We start from the raw sequence: 19,845 nt of genomic DNA, 5'->3' as shown, positions 1-19,845 counted from the left end.
GCGATAAGCGATTTCGGGGAGAGCAGAAGCAGAAGCTGTCACAGGCCACGCCACGGCCTCGGCTTTTCCCCAGAATCAGCCCGCGCCCATGTTTTCCCAAGGAAAACCGCAAATAAAACAACTCAGAGAGGGCTGCAGAGCTGGTGGGCTTCCCCTCTCTGCGTGGCACGGTCCAGGGAGGGTAATTTAACAAAAAATAAAAGCTGTTTGTGGTTCTTTCCCTTCTAACTATTGCCTGCTGCTACACAGACGGGTTTGTGCCTTTTGCTCCCAAACCCACGTGCTCAGCAGCGATGGGACCCCACACCACGGTGACCTGGGGGCTGCATTCAGTGCCCACCCGACCGCCCCATTTCCGCAGGGTCTGGGGCCAAACGAGCCCCCACGAGTGCTCCCAGGAGAGAAACGTGCCCGTGACACCCTGCTGTGGCCACCAAGGGAGCAGAAAGCACCGCGGGGCTGGGAGCGGTCAGCGTGGCCGTACGGAGACCCGGGGGGACGTGGGCTCCTAGCTCAGGCTGGAGGGTGCCCCAGCTCGTTCATCAAAGGGATCTTCTTTTTTCTTTAATGAGATAATGCTGAGTAATTGATTTTTAAATACAGCGAAATCAAACGCCCCGAGGCCCCAGCAGGATCCCAGCTCCTGCGCCAGATCAGCGGCGACTGGCAGAGATTGAGCGCGAAGGGGAGAAGGAAATAAAAATCCAATCTCCTCCGTGCGCCTAGCTGGCTGCGGGGCAAACGCTAACGGTGCCTGAAAAGGTGCGTCAATTTTTCTCTATTAAAAAAGAGAAAATGACCTTTTGGGTCATCAAAAGGGAGAAGCCGGAGGGGGCCGAGCTGGGGAAGGCAGCCGGGACCGTGCGGATGCGCAGGCAGCGGGGAGAGGAGCCGGGGGATTAAAGCACACGGCTGAGCAAGGGTCGTTTGGGGCAATTTATCCCAGTTTCCCTCTCACCCCATTGTTTTTCACGCAGTCCCAGTCGGGATGGGTTTAAGGACATCACCTCACTCCGCACCCAGCCTTGAAATGTCTCGGTTAAATCAATAAACGCAGAGCCTGCAGGCATCCCGGAACGAGGGGATCTTGACAGGTTTATGGGCTTGGTGGGGGGAGGGGGGGATATTTCATTTATTTATTAGAAAAATACACATGCAAATAATATATTTTTCACTGCTGAACTTTGTTTTTTTTTTTACATCGGAAAAAAAAAAATAAACGCAGCGGGACTGAGGGGAGACCCGAGTGGAGCCGCGCCCCCACCTCTCCTCTCCATCAGACGCAAAGTGCAAACCCTGGGGCAGCGATCACCCTATATACACCCTTCTGGGGAGCCCTGCCCAGGTCCTGGGGCTGGGGACGGCCAGCAAGCCAGGGAAAGCGGTGCTGGGACTGATCCTGCCTTAGACCCAGCACGGAGCAGAGCCCAGCCCCATAATTACGGGTGCCGGAGCTCCAAACTCCCAGCAGAGAAAATCAAACCGCAGCCCCCTCGCTGCAGCCCGGGTGAGAGCAAGGAAACGCCACCGGAGACACAGGGCTACGGGGAAAAACCCTGCTCCTGCAGGACACATCACGGGGAAACCTGCACCAACAGCCCCTTGAAACCCGTTCCCATGGGACCCCCCCCCCCCCAGTTTGAGGACAGCTTTGGGGGGCGACCGCAAGCGCCGGACCCCCGGAGCGAAGCGGCGCTGTCGCCGCGTCCCCGGCCTGCCCGCAGCAGCCGTGCCAAGGAGGCGCTGGGCAGAACCTGACGGGCTGCATACCAGGCAGCTGCAGTCACCGGAGCAGAGCAGGAGACGTGTTTGGACGGGGCTGTTTGGGGTGCGGCGGTCCCAAGGGCTATTCCGGGCGTGATTGGGAAGGGAAGGGGCCGGGGGAGCAGCGGGCGGCGAGGCGCGGCCGATGCAGGGCTGTTGGCTCAAGCCCTTGGGGAGACGCCACAAGCCCTCGGCTGCCCCATGTTGGAGGTCACAGCGGGGTGAAGGGAAAAGCAAACGCAGCAAATGTGTGCTGAAAAACCCTACAGGGAACCCCCCCAGCTCCTGCTTGCGTCCTCCCAAACAGCCCGACACCGAGCGCCGCTGCCCCCTCGCCCTGCGCTCCCGCCCGAGGCCATGGTGGTGTCCTGCGGATGGAGGCTGGTGGCGTGGCACAAATGCTGTTTCCTCTCCACGCACAAAGCCGTACAGGGACTGCGGGGCGGTTTCCCCCAGGAAAAGTTTCCCCACGTCTCCCATGGAGCCTTACACAGCGAGGGAAGTCACCGGTGCCAGCCCACTGCACAAGGCAGCACGACCTGCTGCCCACCCGCAGCAGACCCTCCTGCCGCGCCCCGCACCCCCAAATCCCTGGACAACAGCCCCTCAAGTGCCCAAACTTCCCCCATTTCCTTTAACAGCCCCTGAAACCAAGTGCTGCCAACCTGGTGCCTCGCTGCGGGGGGATGCAGGAGGCTTGCAGCCTTGTTTCCTCTGGATTTTCCGCCATCCATGCCAGCCTCGTGAAGGCATCGAGCAGCAAATGCATTCAGCAGCTCCACACCCCACAGCGTTTTGCTCCAGACCCCACTGTTACGAACACTGAAGCCCCCAAGCAGCGTTTCGCAGGGGGCTGAGGACGCAGCAACACAGCCCCCGCAAAGCCCCCAGGTACAGCGGGGCTGCGGCAGTTGCTCTCTTTTTCATCTTGCTTTCTCTCTTGTGGTTTTTTTTTTTTTTTTTTTTTTTTTTTAGGTTTCGTTTGATTGTTTCTCTGTTCGTTCGCTTGTTTTTACCCGACAAAACCTACTTCTGGGTCCGCCTGCTCTGAAAACAGACGCGGGAGGCTCCGGCGAGGGACGGGGGCTGTTTGGCTCCTACTTCTACGGGCTGCCCGCGGCGCAGCTCTAAGGTTTTGGCGGGTGGTCATGCAGGTTGGGGGCAGCTCTGTGTGCGCGTGCGCGAGCCTCGAGCAGCCCGGCTTCGTTCGGGGCACGTTTCTCTCCCCAGCTGCTCCAGCCACCGTCTCGCTGCCGCTGTGCCGTGCCGGCCGGGCGGCTACTCGGTGGCCATCTGCTCGATGTGGTCGCTGAGCAGCTTGTATTGCTCTGGGGAGGAGAGGGAAAGCGGTGCTGGGACGGTGCTGAAGCATCCCAGCGAGGCTGAAGGCTGCCCCCCCCCCCCTCATCCCACCCCTACCTTCGTCCAAGTTGCCGATCGTCGCCTGCTTCTTGAGGAAGTCGCTGCAGAGCTTCTTGCTGAGGCCGAACGCCAGCATGTTGTGGATGAAGGTGCTGAGGAAGGGCAGAGATGCTCGGCGAGGGCAGGGCCAGGCTGCCCTTCCTCCCTCCCCCACCCTCCTCTTCCTCCCCGGGTGCCAGGTGCCAGATGATGCTCGGCTGCGGGACCCCTGCCCGGGGCAGCACGCTGGGGTGCTGCGATGCTCAGATTTACAATGTAAGGGGTAGGAACAGGTCCCAGGAAGGAGCACTGGGGATGCTCTGCCCATTTCCCCACCACACGGGATGTCCCTGGCGGGGGACGGTGTCCCACCACCCTCGGCAAGGACCCACGGCACCGCAGGACCAGCAGTCCCCGAGCCCCGCTCACCCCAGCTGCCCGAAGGTGATGTTCTCGTTGAAGCGCAGGCTGTCGTCCCGCTCCTCCTGCGTCATGTGGCACCACTTCTCCCTGCAAGGCACGAGCCCGTTTGGCACCACCGACCCCCCCGGACCCCCCCTGCATCCCCCTCCCCGGGCCACCGGGGACAGGGGGGACACCACCGGTCCCTCTGGCTGCCGGAGCACGCCCCGTGCTGTACGGGCTCAGGTGCGCACACCTCCATCCAACCTGTTAACTTGGGGCAAAATGAGAGACACCCTGGGACAGCCAGGAAATAGCACGGCCTCTCCAGCACCGAGCTCACATCGCACCCTTGGTGCCTTCATTTTGGGGAGGGAGGGTGAGCAGCGGGCTTGCAGCTCTCGGGGACGCCATCCCAGTGGGGCTCTGCTGGAGCATCCCCACCTGCAGCACCTCTCCCCCCAGTGCCGTGGGGTTTCCAGCTCCCAGAGCCCCCAGCAAGCTTCTCCCCAAACATACCCCCCCTCTCCAGCGGTGCGGGAGGGTTCCCATACCCCTCGTACCCCTCCCCATCCCATCCCCGTTCAGCAGCCGAAGCCAGGTCCCCGAATCGCAGCACCGCCCTCGAGGATGCCCCAGCTCCGCCGCACCCCCTGGCAAACGCACCCGGAGCATCATCTCCTTAAAGAAAAGGGTTTTTTTTTTTTAAGGAAGGTGTCCCGCTGGCGGGGCTCTGGGAAGGAAGTCATGCCGAGCAGGGCAGCAGCGGCACCGCGGCGGTGCTCAGGCGGTGCCAGGCACAGCTCAGTGCATGCGCACTGGGGAAAGCCCAGCTCCAGGGTGAAGCCAGCCCCCTTCCGAGAAGTCAGGCGAGGCCACAGCCAGGGAAAAGAGAAAAGGCAAGGAGAAACAGGGACAGGCAGAAGAAATATATATATATGTGGAGGAGGAGGAGGAGGAGGAGGAGGAGGAGGAGAAGAGCAGGAGTGGACCGAGCAGGAGCGCACGCCGAGCGGGACCGAGGTTCTGCCAGGTGGGAATGGCCCCGGGGAGAGGGATAGGTCAGACCGAGTGAAATTTTCATGCTGAAACTGGAAAAGGATGAGAGCTTCACCGGGCTGAGCCCAGAGGGGAGCCTGCCGCCGAAGCCAGCCCAGCTCCGGCCTCAGAAAGCTGCTGAGCAGAGCCTTTGGTCACGGGGGCTGAGCCGTGTATTGGGACGGCTCTGGAAGCGTATATGAGATGTTTTAAAGGACTTTTTTTTTAAAGTAATTTCTCCGAGATAAAGCTAACAATAGCAAATAAAGAATAAAAAATAAAATCCAGCTCTGGAGGCTGACAAGAAAGCGGAAGAATCAAATGAAGGGGCTTTGAGATCTGGCAGTGGAACTTCATAGATCTCACTGGCCCAGTTACAGAAGAAGAAGGTCTGTAACTTTTTTTCCTGCCTTTTTACATTTTTTTTGTTTTTTTGTTTTGCTGTGCTGGCCCAGGGAAGCCTCTCAGCACCCTCGGGGGCTGCCCCCTCCCAGCTCCTGGCCAGGAGACCCTCGGGATGCGCCCTGGGCTCGCACCCAGCGGGGCTGGCACGGCTCGGCCTCGCTCACCCCCAGCGGCACCGCGGCACCCCGCACTTCATCCAAGCAAAATCGGAGTTATCCGGCTCCTGGTGCACACCTTAGGCACGTGGACGATTCCCTGCCCTCACCCTCCCGGTGCTGCCATGGCTCGGAGCTGTTTGCTTTGGGGTCAGATGCTCCAGACACCCCGAACCCAGCACCCATGGACCGGTTCCGAGCTTTGCAGCCGGGAGGATGCGCTTGTGATAGCAACGTGCAGCCTCCGCTTGTAGTTTTCTTTTTATAGGGGGATGGCAGCATAATCGTGCATTAAAAAAAGACCAGATCTTCCCACTCCAATGCTCTTCCTACCCCAGGAGCAGGACACGGAGGCAGCACCACCTCCGCTCCCCAGAGCAGCAGCTCCGATGGAGGCACTGCACAAGGCAGCAGCAAGCAGCAAGGGCAGCAGAGGGGGGTGATTTCCCCACACAGGGGGATGATTTTCCCCACTTCATGCCCCAAACCTGCCCGGGACACAGCTCCCTTCCCGTGGCAGCTCCCCGGGTCCCCAGCAGCTCAGCACCCCCTTGCCACCGTGACCGGCTGCGGCGGCACAGCTCGAATCGGGCCGGGTTTCTTTTTAAAAAGCGGCGTTAAGGAGAAAGCAATCAGGCTGGGGGGGGGGGTTTTGGGGTGAAGGCAAAACGAGGAAGAAATGCGGGCGGGCACGCACCTCTTCTCCTCTTCCTCCCCAGCGTCCCCTCTGGAGCGGCAGCAGAAACGGGGCCGACAAAAGGCGCGTGTTACAGATCATGCAAGAGAGATGGTGGGAGGGAAAAGGGGAGAAGAACAGACGAAGAGAGGTCGTTAGAGGCGGAGGGAGGGAAAAGAGAGAGAAAAAAGAGGAGTTTAGTGCTGTCGCCTTCCCCCCGTCCCCTGCCCTCCCTCCCGAGGGGAGAAAACTCCTCCTGCAGGGGAGGACACGGCCACGAAGCCACCGCCGAGCGCCCTGCGGTCCCGTGCCGTGGCCAAGCACCAGACCTGGCGTTTCGAACCCAGCCTGCGGGATGCCAGCCCCCCGGGGGCTCAGCCCCCAGCCCCGGTCCTGCCGGCGGCGCGTGTCCTCGCGAGACGTTTGCTGCCGCTAATTTGGGGCTTTAATCAGAGCAAACGCGCTTACGGCTGCGTCGCTGCTCAGCAGCTTCTTTTTTTTTCTGGTCGGCTTGGAGAAGGAAAGCAATAAAAGGAGAGAGAGGAGACGGAGCCGGCCGAGCATCCCGAGGGGTTCTCATGGTCGGGGCTGGGGGCAGGATGCAGGGGGGGGGCTGGCTGCTCCGTGGTCTGCCTTCACTGCTCGGAAAGGGGCTGCCAAAACGCTGGGTGCTCGACGCCTGCCCCCTGCACAGCCACCAGCACGTCCACGGCCCCCCAGGGGACACTGGGGACTGGGGCGTCCCCTCCCCTGGCACAGGATCTGCTGGCAGACCAAGCCACGGCAGGCTGAACCACCCTGGCTGGGCTACCTGCGCACACCTCTAGGGCTTCCTTTGGGGAAAAAGGATGCAAAACGAGCGGGAAAACCTCCCCGTTCCCCATCCTTAGGAGGTTTTTTTTGGGGGGGGGCTGGGTCCTACCTGGTGGTGGGGGAGCGCTTCCTGCGCTCGCAGTGCACGGCGTCGAAGAAGGCGGCGTTCCAGAAGCGCAGGTTGTGCCTGCGGGGAGGGACGAGGCGTCAGTGGGGGCCACCCCCCATCTCCCCCCCCCTTTCCCCCCGCCCCTTCCCATGCCAGGGGCTGGGAGATGATGAAATGAGTCTGGCGAATTTGGCCCGTTTTGGGGGAAACCCGTGCTGTTTCACAAGCCGTCGGGTGCAGGGGGGACGTTTTGCTGCCGCAAAAGGCGGGAGCTGTGCTGCCCCATCTCCCACCCGTGCTGCCACCCCGTGCATCGTGCGGGCAAGCGGGCAAACCCAGGCACGAGCCAGCTGGCCCCAGCTTTACCAGATGGGCTGCTGCTTGAGGTGCATGTACAGGTAGATCTTCTCCCCTTTCTTCTCCTCCTCCGGGCTCTGCACGGAAACTGTGGGGACACGCAGTCACACCCCGAGGCCCGGGTGATGCCCCCCTTCCCACCACACAAAAAAACACACTCGTGTGTCCCCCCCCTCGGTGTCCGATGGCAAGGTTTGTGAGCCGAGCACTCAGCCCTCGGCCGCGCTTTGGGGCAGGCGTTAGCTCTGATGCAGGGCACGGCTGTCCCAGGAGGACGCTCGGGGGACAGGACCGCCCGTTCGGTGGCGCGCAGCACCAGAAGCGAGCTCAGGGGTGCCCAAACCTCCACGACCTGGTGCCACAAGGTGCCACCAGACGCCCCTGCGGGACGGGAGCTGTCTTTGCTCCAAACCCACGAGCTGAGACGGCCCCTTTGGAGCACTCCTCTAGGACAGGCAGCTCCGTCCTCCCTGCTGCCTCTCCCCACCCCACAGCTTCCGACCCCTGCTCCTTCCCCGGGGGTGCCGTTACCATTCAGCAGCTCCAGCTCCACTCACCCGTCTTCTTCAGCCTCTCCTTCGGTCTGTCCTCCCCCTCGCTGCGGCACAGAAACCGGCGTCAACCCCCAAGAAAAGGAGCCGGAGGAGCAGAGCCCCAGACCCTTGGCAGGGGAAGCCCCCCGGTTCGGAAGCCCCCTGGTTTGGAAGACCCCTGCACCCCTGCCACCATCCCTGGGGCCAGAAAAGGGAGATTTTGGTGTCCGTCCCAGCCGGACCCCGCACCCAGGCAATGCAGGAGACCCCAAAAGCAGTGGCACCGCCTCCAGCACCCATGTACCCCCTTCCCCACGAGGACACAGGACTCCCAGGCCACGAGGTGCCCAGCGATCACCGTACAAATCGACGGGACCGGGCCACGAACCATCTCCCCGTGGCCACTACAACCCCACCTCGGGTTTGTATCTCCCATCTCCCCCGTCCCTACGCCCCACGGGCGCACGCCTCGGCCCCTGCCCGCCCTCGCGGTACCCACTCGCTCTTCCTGGCCGCAGGACCCTTCAGCTTGGTCTCCAGGCCCCCGAAGAAGCCCTTGACGTTCTCCGTCCTGGCCGAGGTGTTCTTCAGCAGCCTCTCGGCGATGTCCTTCTTCTCGGCCAGCCAGCTGTTGGCCGACCTCAGGTACGAGTCGATGCTGCCCGTGGGCTTCTCCTTGGCCTCCAGGGGCAGCGCGTGGGTCTTCCCTGGGGGCAACGCCACCGGGGCTCAGCCTCCACGTCCCCCAGGCTTGGGGAGCACCTGGAGACCCCCCCCCCAAAATGAATACCCTCGGCGAGAAGCAACGAGAACCCAGCCCAGCGAGGTCTGCACGGCTCTGGGGCCACGGGGGCGCTTTTCTGATCGGGATCGGAGCCAGCCAGGGGGGAACCAAGCCGCGGAGCCCACCCGCCACCCTTCCCACGCAGACAGCAGGCCCGGCACCCGCACCCAAAGCACTTGGCCACCTGCACAAGCAGCACCCGTGGTCGCGGGTGCCCCTTACCGATGTAGAAGTAGGTGAAGCACATGGTCATGAGGTTCTTGGCGGGGCTGAAGTCATCCATCTGGTGGCACCTGAAATGAAGGGGGGGGGTTTAAGGACGATGCCCGGCGATGGCACCCAAAGCAGCCTCGTGCTTGCTGGCTCTGATCTCGGGGTGCGGGGGGGGGGGAGCACAATGAAGCCAACCCCCCCCCGTGACTTACTCAAAGAGCACGAGGGCGAAAGACTGCATGAGGCGGTAGAAGGTCTGCTCCGACACGCACTTGGAGTTGCAGCGCTGCAGGCACAAGCAGGGTTGGGTTTGGCACGGGCAGCTTCAGCCCCCCCCCCCGAGCCCCCGCCGCAGGGAGGTGGGCAGAAAGCCTCCCCCTTACCTGGGCGCTCACGTATCTGGCGAACCATTCCCTGCCCTTCCCGTTCTCGCCGCTGCACAGCTCCCCAAACCTGGCCTTCTCCTCCTGGTCCAGATCCTCCCTGAAACAGAAAAAGCGGGGGATAAAAGGCATTAAAGCTGAGGGTGTGCCTGGCGTCCCCTGCACGGCAGCTGATGGCTCAGCTCCCGCCCAGCACCCCTCTCGGCAGTGTCCTGACTCAAGGGAATGGCGCGGGGCGCATCCGTTTTGCCATCCTCCCGGTCACGCTGCTCTTTTCTTCCTCCCTGGCAGGAGGCAAGCCAAAAGGGGGAGGGAGACGGGAAAACCGATGGCAGCCAGAGCAGAAACTGAGCCGCAGAGACAGGCGCTCAGCCCCCAAGCAAAGCCAAGCACCACTGCTGCTCGTCACGCTCGGTTGGCTCCATCCCTCCCGACGCGCCGAGCCGCGGCGAGGGGACCCGGGGGCTTTTTCCCCCTCTCCCTCACCCCCCGGAGAAGATTTTCTCCACGTAATGCCGCATGAAGTCCCGGCGCTCGGCCGTCGCCTCGTCCCTGGCCGACTCGGTGCTCTGGCTGGAGGAGAAGGACTCGGCGGAGGACGAGCGGCGGCGGCCGCCCCAGCGCGTGGGCGAGCCGCCCGTGTCGTTGTCGCTGTCCGCAGACTCGGTGGCATCGCTCTCCTCCCCGGCCACGTCCCCCACGTGCCCGTTGCCGCTGGGGACATCCGGAGGGGTCGGCTCCGAGGGGGCACGGGCGGGCGTTTCGGTGTCCAAGTCGATGAGGTTCCCTACGGGCACGTCCAGGGGGGCGTCCATGGCTATCGCGGGGGGGGACGTGGTGCTCGGGGGATCGGATGGGTGCTCGTCCTCTTGGCCCTCACCGGGGTGTGGAGGCCATCGCCGATGGGGACAGGTTACCGCAGGGCATCTGAAAGACAGGGGAAGGACAGGAGTGAGGGGGTGACCCCAGGGAACCACCACTGTGGAGCAGGGAGAGGAGACCCCAAGTCCCCAGGGTGCCCATCGGCAGCTGCAAGGGACAGGACAGGGACACCCCAGGTGGACGGAGGGGGCTGCTCCCCATCCCATATAAATAAGCAAGCCCGCACGGTGCTCACGTGCTCTCTGCACCCTTCAAGAGCGTTTTTCATCCTTTAGCCCAGAAAAGAGGCAATGTGAGCCTGAGCTCTGTGTGTCACTTCTGGGATGTGACATCTCCCTGCCTGATGGGTGAAACCGGGCCGGCACAAGCCAGCAGCCAGCAAACACGCTCATCATCATCCCCGCAGCCTCATCCCTGCAGAAACGTCCCCCTCTTCACAGCCCCTTTTGGTCGAGGAGATGCTGGGCACAGTCTCTGCTACCGGCCCCTGGGGCCAGGAGAACCCAAATCCCTGCTCTCCAGCCCTCCCTGACATTGGCACCGGTGTCCCCATGCCCCAGGACCCAGGACGAGCTGCAAGGACACTGCTGCAGACAGCAAACCACCGGGAGCATCGTCCGTCCGGGGCAGCAGAGCATCCGGGAGGCTGCAGTGCAGCAGGCACTGCCAAAAAAGCCCAGCTGGCCGCTTGCCTGCTTCATCCATCCTCCCCCAGCCCGGCCTCCCAGGGCATCCGCAAAGTCCTTTCTGCACAGATGGAGCCGAGACCTCCTCGAGAGGTCGTCCAGAGCCTTCTTTTGGGGCTCAGAGGTGCCGAGCCACAGCGCTGGCAGCCACCAGCTCGTCCCCAGCCTCCCCAGGCTGTGCCGTGGCTGGGAGCACACCAGGATGGACACCACGGTGCTGCGCGTGCCTCCTTCCATCACTGCACCTTGCTCTTCCCCCAGGCACCACCCAGGCCGTGCCGGTGCCCAGGAGAGGCAGAGGGATGTCCCCAAGCCCTGCCGGGGGTGTGCAGCAGGCGGGTGGCATCGCTGCCACCGCCCGGACCCTGCGCCAGCTCCCAGGAGCTTGCTTTTCCTCTAAAACACCTTGACTTTTTTTTTTTTTTCTGGCATCCTGCACGTCCTCATCACGCACAGACCGTGACCCTCCAGCAGACAGAATTTGGGGTGCAGTCTGAGCAGGACCCCAGGACTCACAGTGGGTATCTGCAGCATTACAAGCTCAGCAGAAACCTGCCCAGGACGGGAGCTGCTCTCTGCTTGAGGACATCCAAAAGGGTTTAACCACGCACTCAGCAGCCCGCGATTAAACACTGCCACCGAACGAAGGGCGCAAAAGGTGCTTTAAGGTGCTGGGTGCCCATCCCGCTTCTCCCAGCCCCCCCAGCACAGAGCCCAGAGGAGCTCCAGAAGCCAAAGGAGCCCAAAGGCAGCCCCGTACCCGCTGTGCAGCGCTGCCACTGCCCCACACAACAGATCCAGGAGGAGAACAGCCGAAATAGGGACCAAATCCCCAGCTCCCACCACTGCCCGCACACAGCCCGGGGCCTCGCCCTCCTAAAAAGCCACTGCCGCTTTGATCCTGGGAGCAGAAGGGATAAAAAGGGGCCTTGGGGCTGCTCGGGAGCATTGCTACCACACAAGGAGCTTCGGCATCACCCAGCTCCTGCAGCCCCCGGGCTCTTTGCTCACCAAGCTCGACCAGGCAGACAAGGTAGACCGCAGCCTTCCTTCCCAACAAGCATCTTCCAGCACATCTCTATTCCCCAGGGGCAGCTGGCACACGTTTAATCTGCATCTCCCCCCCCCAGGGCACAGCAGCCAGGGAATGCTGCAACCAAGAGAGTCGGCCGGAGGCGTGCGTAGAAAGGCAGCTCCACGAGTTGTCCTTCATCTGAGAAACGTGTATCTGGGTGCCAGGAGCCATCCCAAGGCGCTATCTGCTCAGCTAGATTTCTGGAGGAGAAGGAAAAGGAGGAGCTTTCCCGAGAGATCTGGGCTTGCCAGTGCGAGCAGACGTTGGAGCATTTAAGCAGGGGAGGTTAATGCGTGGCTCTGGCTGCAAGAGGCAGGGGAGTTGGAACGGGAGGGAGGCAGCAGCGAAAATCGTCGGTGCTGGAGCTGGAACGGGCTGCTGGCACTTTAACCGAGGCTTTAACAAACTCATCGCTGCGCTGAACTTGTCCTGAATTTTAAAAAGGTTAAAGGCTCGTGACTTCTCGCCCACGCCTCTCGAAAGCTTTGTGACATTTCGCACCGCACCGGGTCCCCGCTCCCCACCGCACAGCCTGGTCCCAGCGCATCCTTCCTGGCCGGGACCACCCAGCCTAGGTTTGCAGCCAAATTCCTTCACCCCCCCCGCAAAGCTTGATGAAATGACACACGAGGAGAGAGAAAACCAACCCCAAATCCTCACCGAGCGATGCTCAGCTGTTACCCATTGGGGCAGATCTGTCAGGGCTGCCGGCGCTCACACCAGGGGAGTGAGGCTCTCCCGTGGACAAGAGCCTGTGCTCCGAGTGGGAAACTTCCATTAAATACTGTAATTAAAATGAGAAACCTCTGCCTGTCCTCTTGGAGCTACAGGGGGTGCATATTCCTGCGGTCCTCTGCTCCCAAAAGCGCAGTGACCGGGCTCGGGAAGCCCCTGGGGACCTCCAGCCCACCTGCACCCCGCACCGGGGATGCTGCCCGGGGAAGAGGAAAGACACGAGGAAATTTTTTTGGCAGTGCTCAGCCCTGGCACTTTTCCATGCTGCAGCCCATCGGGGACCCGTGCCGGTCCCGCCTGCCCCCTGCAGCACATCCCAAACCCGGCTGGCAGCTGGAGAGGGGTGTCCAGGAGTGGGGTGTCCCAGGGGGGATGTCCTGCACCAGGGTGTCCCAGGACAGGGTGTCCCGGAGCCGGGTGTCCCAGCTGGGCTGCGCAAAGGCACGGTGGCCAAAAAGCTTCGCTCCTGCCAAGGAAAACTCCCAGCGCTGCAAGGGAACGTCCCGTTTCCTCCTGGGAACTGGTCGGTCCTGTTCAACCCCGCTCACCCCCACCCCGCAGCCCCAAGCACACCGCAAATGCCCTGCCAATGCCATAAATCTGGGGGGGTCTCGCACCCGCACCTCCTCCGAAAGCGTCCCCGGGAATATTTCAACACGCAGACCCCCCCCGCTTAAACAAACCTGGGCATGACGGGAGCCCAAACCCCCCCACCCCGAGCTCGGCTCCCCGCGCCGGCAGCAAGGACACGGGCTGGTTTTATCAGGGCTTAATCCTGCCGTGTCCTCGCTCAGCGCCCTGTGCTGTCCGGGCTCTTTGCCCAGCCCCTTTGCTGGGGTCCCTGCTGCGGGTCGCTCCCCAAAGCCTCCTCGCTCAGCCTGGGACCCCGAGCTGCACTCGGGGCCCAGCGAGGACCCCCCCCCCCCCCCCCAAATTCCCCGCTCACCCCCGCTGCCTCCAGGCACCAGGCGGCAGCTCCCCGGGGAGCTGATCCTTCGGAGGAGAACTAAAGGTCTCTGGAGCAGCCCTGCGAAAGGGGCACCCAGCGCGCCCCCTCCCCTCCGTGCGCACACCCCAGGGAGCCCCGAAACGGAGCCATCCACCCCACAACCCCCATTTTCATCCGCTCACCCGGCACAATTCCCCCCCCCGGAGCCCCAGGGGGGCCGGGGTCTATTTTAGCCAGGAGCCCTCCAAATGGCAGGGGAGGGTTTCCCCCCCCCCCCAACCTCGAGCACGCTCTGCCCCTGTTCCCGAGGAGACGTCGGGTTTTTGGTGCGGGACGCACGGCAGCACGGCCAAAGCCTTGTGCTGACGGAGCCGGGGGGGGGGGGATTGGTGCTGCCCCCCCCGAGCACCCAAGCAATGGGCAGAGCTCGCAGCGAGGCCGCGAGAAACCCGTCCATCACCTCCCAGCGTGCGATGGAGGAAGAGGATGGATCAAACCCCCGCTGTGCCACCCAGCCGAGGCCTGTCTTTGCAGGGGGGGGGGTCTCGGCAGAGCTGCCCCCCCAGTTCTCAGCCTCACCCCCCCCCCCCCCCCCATCGCTTTACCTGCGCCCAGGAGCAGCGTCACATCGCCCGGGGTCAGCACCATCGGCGTGGTGGGCACGTTGGGCAGCGGGCACGACGCGGGGACGGCGCGGGGGCCAAGTGGTCCCTCCCTGCGTGGCTCACGCACGCCTCGTCCCCGTCCCCGTCCCTGTCCCCATTGCCACCCCCCCCCCGGCCGCCCACGCAGGCACGCACACAGCGCGCAGCAGCTGCTGCGGCGCCGGCTGGGAGGAAGAGGAAGGAAGGAAGGGAGGAAGAGCCCATTGTGCAATTTCGCCACGGTTCACGGCTCCCCGAGAGCCGCCCCGGCCCCCTCCCCGTGCCTTGCGGTGGGCACCCCACGAACAGGACCCCCCCCCCCCCCCCCCAACGCTGCTCCCCCCCTCCCCAGCCTGTCCGTGCGTGCAGCTATCCGAAATGTTGAGCGTATAAATACAAATTCCTCCCCATCGAAGAGGGATTTCCCAACCCTTTCCATCACCTTCAGCTGTTTTTTAAGCCCCCCCCCACGTCGCTCGAGCCCCCCCTGAGGACTGTGAGTTGCCTGTTTTGCTCCTCCCCAGAGGAGCTGCTCCGGGGAAAAAAAAATAAAAATTAAAAATTGGAGTCAGGGGGAGAAAAGGAGGGGGGGGAACTGGGGGAGAGCAGCATGCGCAGCGAGGCTGGAGCCCTGTGGGGTTGGGGTCCCCCCCGTGCCTCCCCCTGCCCACGCTCAGTGACGCAGCCCCGCTGCCCCCGACCCCTCCTGGCACCTGCCCCGAGCACCGTGCGAGGAAAAACCCCGGTGAGAGGTGGGGGACAGGGAACGGGTGATGTGGGACCCTTGGGAGGGGTGTCCCTGGTGGGGCGTTACGTGCCCGGGTGGCAATTTTGGGGTGCTCACAGTGGGGGGGGGGGAGTCTTCAATGCAAAGAGGTGCAAACAGCCATGTGGGGGGGAGAGGGGGGGTGACCCCCCACACCCCTGAACCTTCTCAGCCCTCCCACAGGGACCCTGCCACCTGCCTGAACAGACTTAAAGTGTCCCCTGCTTTGGGGGGGCTCTGGCCCCCCAGCTCCTCCAGCACTGCCCACCCACAAGCAATGAGGGGCAGCTGGAAGCCCCCCCCCCCCCGTACCAGGGGGGCATCCAGGCTCCTGCTTGTCCCCCCCGCTCCTATATCACGCCCACCCAACCCCAAAGCAGAGCCCCTGCTCCTACTCCTGCCCCAGAGCATCCCCCGTGGGCAGGAAAATAAGGATCAGCGCGCCCGCGGCGGAAACCACGCGGCCGTGACAAAATCCGGAGCTCAGCGGAGAGCCGAGAGCATCGCTAATTGGCGGTCCGCTGAGGGCGATGATTATAATTAACTCTGCCTTCGGAAATCGCAAGCGACGTGTAAAAACACGTCCCGGCTCCCCAATTTTTATAGAACGGGACGCCGGGGGTTGGGTTTGCAGCCGGCCTCGCGCCGGTTCGGTTTCCACGTGGGTGCCCGGTGCCTAAAGCACAGCTTCGAGCCCTGGTGCTGCTGCTGCCGCCCTCGGCTTGCCTTGCCCTTGACTCCCAGCCTCAGCACCCATGGGACACACCAGCCCCCAGCCCGGCGCCCCCAGCACCGCTCTGCCCACGGGTTTAGGTGGCGGCGCATCACCTCACCCCCTTTTTCTTCGCAGAATAAGGCTCCGGAGGCGGCTGTGTCTGCCGCACACAAGCGCCCTAGTTTCCTTCCCCAGCGGATCACGGCACGGCAAGGCTCCGGCAGCAGGCGGGCGGCGTAAGAGCCCCGCTCGCATCACCCCAGGGCTCCCCGGCACCTGCAGCGGGGCAGAGGTGGAACCGGAGCGGAGCGAAGGGGAAGCACCTCTTTATTTGGTGGAAGGGACCGTTGGGCAATCTCCGCTGCCTGGCCTCGAGCGAATGGCACAAAACGCAGGGGGAAGGCGGTGACAGCTCCGGAAAGGAGCCAAGGTTTCGGGGGCAGGAGGATGTGATGCAAAATCCTGCCGCAGGGAACAACGGGGACGGAGCAAGCGCAGGGAGGAGCGCTGCGAGCCCCGGGCTGCGTGCTGGCCCCGATAGCATCTGTGCTGCCAGCGGGCTCCACAAAAACCCCAAAAAGCCCTGCACCATGGAGCCAGGGCTGCCCCCAGGCTGTGAGCCGAGCCCCATGGAAGAGGGGCAGCCCCTTATACGTGGCCGTGCCTGCGTCCAGCTGCAGCCGAGCACATCAAAAGCTCGTGGCGCGGGACAGCGCAGCGCGGCAAGAAACGAGCTTGCATGGAGAACGACCCACAGCACTGCGCGGCCATCCGAGCCCCGCTTTAATCTCACCTCCCAAGACTTCATGGGCTAAGGGATTTGCTTCGGATTTGCAGGGCGAGGAGGCCGCCAGGTTTCTCTAACACACCCGTGTCCTTTCCCTCGGCACCCTCCCAAGGCCCCGCCGCACCGCGGTGGCTCCGTCCCCTCTGTCCCCAGCCCAGGAGCACCTCCAGGAGGTGCTGTCACTGCGGGTCCCTGCGAACCCGGCACCACAAAACCCAACAGACGTCGTATAACCCCCCGCGTGGTTGTGACACGGCTGCTGAACACCCAAGCAAGCCATCCTGCCAGGCTGGCCCTCTGCAAATCCCTCCTAATCCAATCTCTGCGGGTGGCGGTAAGCCGGACCCTCCCGTGCTGAACGCCCCTGTTTGCACAGCGCTTGGGAAATCCCTCTCGTTTCCTTATTCCTGGGTGAATCACCCGTGGGGAGGTCACCGCAGCTTCCTGCTGCTCGCACGGGGCTGGGGAAATGCAGGTACCTCGGCACGCTCTGCTCCTCTGCTGAACCTGCCCGGCGTGGGGATGGAAATCAGCGGTTGGTACCAACTCTGAGAGAGCTGGAAGGTGCTGCGGGTCCCTGCCAGGTGGAAGACCTTATTTCTTTCATCGCTGCATGTTTTCCTCTGCTGGCACTTGTGTGCGTTTAAACACAGGGTTTTTCTCCGTCTCGTCTAGACAAAGCGCAAAAGATGGAGGGGACAAGGCCTGCGCTGACCTCCCACTTGCCCGGTGATCACAGCTGGGATTCTGGATGTGGAAGAAGCCCAAAAACACAGCAACGTGCCTGCAGCCCCTGCAGTTCAGCACAAAGCAGCAGCCAGCGGAGCTCCACGCTGCTTGCTTCGGGGGTGCTCAGCCCCCCTGAGACCTCCCAGAGGCTGCAAGGGGCACGACCGCATCGCCACTTACCTCCACGTGGAACCGGCAGCGGGCTGCCAGCGACACGCCGTCCTCACCGCTGCCTTCTTTACAGAGGAAAAAGCCCCCACGAGCCCCCCCGGGGTCCCCTCAGCTCCCGAGCACCTGCTGCAGCACGTGGGTCGGAAGGGCTCAGCGCCACGCCAGGTGCACGCGAGGCGGGGCGGAGGCGTTGCAATCACCCCACAGCCTCCCCGTCACCTGCAGAGCGCCGAAAAGTTGTGCCACGGCAGGGGGGAGCAGGCAGAGCGATTCGTAAAGCCCGGCCGCTTCCAACACGAAACGCAGGAGCACGGCTTTCGCGCCCGGCGAAAGCTTTTGCTCCTTTTGCTCCCCGCGGGAGCGCAGAGCGCAAAGGTCGCGGCGGCGGCGAGCGCCAGCTCAGCTCCCCGAGCCGCGGCGTCACGGGGCTGGGCGGGAGGCAGGGTGGCTCCCCGGGAGCTGGCTGCAAAGCCCCCGGGGGTGTTTGGGCACGCCACGGGCACCGCGTGTCCCTCTGGACACCGCTGGCAGCCGCAGCACCGAGGGGAAGGTGACCAAGGCGGTTCGATGCCGGCAACGCAGTGGAGAGGGCTGCCGACAGGCTTATTTTTTTTTATCGCACTTTGATATTTCCCAGCAAACAAAGCTCAGCTGAGCTCTGAGTGCAAGCACCCACGAGCGTGGGATCTCTGATGCGCCGTTTCTGCGAAAACGTGCTCGCTTTTTCGTCTGCGTTTCCCGTCTCAGAGGAGCTCAGGAGGCCCTGGCTTCGGCGCAAGATGCAGACAGGCCTCTGGTTTTGGATACAGAACAAAAAAAAAAAAAAAAAGCAAAACAGGAAATTGCTCCATCCGCAGGGAACTGCATCCCTAATTGTTCTGCATTAAGAGCTTCCAAACTCACGAGCACTATAACCAAGAAGAGAGAACAGCAATTAAATTAACTCCAGGAGCCAAGAAAGGAGGCTTCGCCTCGAGCTCCTGCAGCCCTCTGCGTTGGGACGGGATGGGGACAGGGACAGCAGCCACCTTTCGAGCCCCGTGTCCAGCTTTCAGGGTGACGATTTCTTCACACGCACCACACTGATGCAAACCGATGTCGTTTTGCACGGCGCCCCCAAAGCCGCCTGGCTGGTGCGCTCCTGAAGCCCGTTGGCGGCTCTCATCTCTGCTCCAGTGACAACAGCCAGCAGCGGCCGGGCGGCTCGCGCGGAGCTCTGTCACACGGCGGGTAACAGCCCAGCGAGGAACTCATAAACACAGCCTTTGGAGGCAGCAATCGGTGCCGGAGCCATCTGTTAAGATACGGGAGGAATACGGGGAGAGCGTCGCGGCGGTGAGGCCTCCGGTGCCGCGATCAGTCTTGGAGGGGGGACAGCAGGCTCCAAAGCTGCCCTGCAGGGCACCCAGGGCAGCTCCGTGTCACCCAAAAAGCAGGGAGTCACCAAGTGGTTGTCCCTGCACAGACGAGGCAATCCCGAATGTCGCAGTACTTGCTGCAAAAGGGAGTATCTGCAGGAAGGCAACGAGGTGGTGGCACGGAGGGCAAACGCTGCAGGTGACAGAGCGAGCGGCGAGGTGAGCAGCTCCAAAACAGAAGAAATGAGCCCATTTTCATCACCCTGCACCCATTCTCACCGTGTGAGGCACAGGTTGGCACCCTATGTTCTCTCCCAGCAGCAGGCAGGATCGGTGGGACCCCGGGGCTGCTCCAAGGGGTTGCTTTTTACCTTTAACCCTTGCGTGGTGGCAAAAAGCCATGCCCCGTGCACCCCAGCTCGCTCCTGGGGCGGACAAAACCTCCCATCCCAGGGACGGGTTTGCAAGCATTTACAGCCATAACAAGTGATTAAAGCTACGTCTGTTAAAGCAGAAAAAGAAAAAAAACCAACAAGGTGAGCTGGTGACGAAGCCCCCGTCGGCGCTTTTCCATCTCCGCAGGTGCCAGCCCCGATGCAAGGCACCGTGTGCCGCGGCTGGAAGCTCCCAAAAGGGCTGCGTGCCATCACCAGCACCCCTGCGCCCTGCTAACGCCAGGAACCAGCCCTGTGCCACCGAGGAGGTGACCTCCAGCAGCTCACAGCCACATCCCCAAGCCAGCTGCCCGCTTGGTGGGCACCACGACCACTTCACCCTCTGTTTGCAGGTCCCTGGGTCATGGCCGGGCACCACGGTGCTGCCTTCCCCCCACCAGCCCCAGGCGTGACGCCCCAGCCCTCCCACGGCTCTGCTGCGTCTCTGCCTCATCGCCGTGCGGCGCCCCGGTCCTCATCTCCCTCTACAGCACAAAGCGCTTCCAAACCATTTCGGGGGGGGGGAGAATAATAAAAAAGGCGGCTTTATATCTCCCTGACATTTAATAAGCTTTATTGCCCGCTCAGCAGCAGTTTCCCATCCTGAGAGCCTGGTCACGGGCTGCTCCGGCTCGTTCCCAGCCTGGCTGCGAGCACCGAGCCCGTACAAAAAGGGGACGGGGCTGCAGCAGCCTCCGACCCGCTGCACGCGGCGAGGGGAGAGCCCGGGACAGTTCACGGGAGGCAAAAGGGGGAATTAAAGGTGCTGCAATTCCCACCGCCTCCATCGTTAGGAAAAGAAAACGCAGCCGAGCATCCGCACTCTAACACGCAACGCAATTTGGTTTCAGTTCAACGCCGTTCCGGAGGAGCTGCTGAGA

At 62.8% G+C, this 19,845-nt stretch overlaps 1 protein-coding gene across 4 annotated transcripts; it reads right to left on the bottom strand.

Annotated features, from left to right (window-relative positions):
• Window positions 1-1,165: 1,165 nt before the first annotated feature.
• Window positions 1,166-17,296, bottom strand: KIAA0513 (KIAA0513 ortholog). 4 transcript variants are annotated; one of them, XM_067004324.1, is made up of 13 exons: window positions 17,182-17,296; window positions 9,520-9,960; window positions 9,034-9,133; window positions 8,863-8,936; window positions 8,660-8,730; window positions 8,153-8,360; window positions 7,678-7,718; window positions 7,130-7,208; window positions 6,764-6,841; window positions 5,863-5,892; window positions 3,595-3,675; window positions 3,184-3,278; window positions 1,166-3,092 (listed from the first exon to the last, which is right to left on the bottom strand). In XM_067004324.1, exons 2-13 carry the CDS (start codon window positions 9,846-9,848, stop codon window positions 3,043-3,045), a joined length of 1,236 nt encoding a protein of 411 aa, XP_066860425.1. In that variant the 5' UTR covers window positions 9,849-9,960; window positions 17,182-17,296; the 3' UTR covers window positions 1,166-3,042. The 4 variants fall into 4 exon arrangements, with proteins under 4 accessions (XP_066860425.1, XP_066860423.1, XP_066860424.1 ...); XM_067004322.1 differs by lacking the exon at window positions 17,182-17,296 and adding an exon at window positions 15,604-15,761; XM_067004323.1 differs by lacking the exon at window positions 17,182-17,296 and adding an exon at window positions 13,966-14,153.
• Window positions 17,297-19,845: the final 2,549 nt, after the last annotated feature.

The sequence above is a fragment of the Anser cygnoides genome, chromosome 12, assembly GCF_040182565.1.
Source record: "Anser cygnoides isolate HZ-2024a breed goose chromosome 12, Taihu_goose_T2T_genome, whole genome shotgun sequence".
Taxonomy (NCBI): Eukaryota; Metazoa; Chordata; class Aves; order Anseriformes; family Anatidae; genus Anser; species Anser cygnoides.
Note: the sequence above shows the minus strand (reverse complement) of the source record. Positions and strands in the feature narration are given on the sequence as shown.

Bases quoted from the DNA above. Each gene is read 5' to 3' on its own strand.
- KIAA0513 (XM_067004322.1), bottom strand. From the start codon at position 15,740: ATGCGAGCGGGGCTCTTACGCCGCCCGCCTGCTGCCGGAGCCTTGCCG. The intron at 9,134-9,519 runs GTGAGGGAGAGG...TTTCTGTTTCAG, and splicing joins GAGAAAATCTTCTCCGGGGG to GGAGGATCTGGACCAGGAGG. The intron at 5,893-6,763 runs GTAGGACCCAGC...CTGCCGCTCCAG, and splicing joins AAGCGCTCCCCCACCACCAG to AGGGGACGCTGGGGAGGAAG.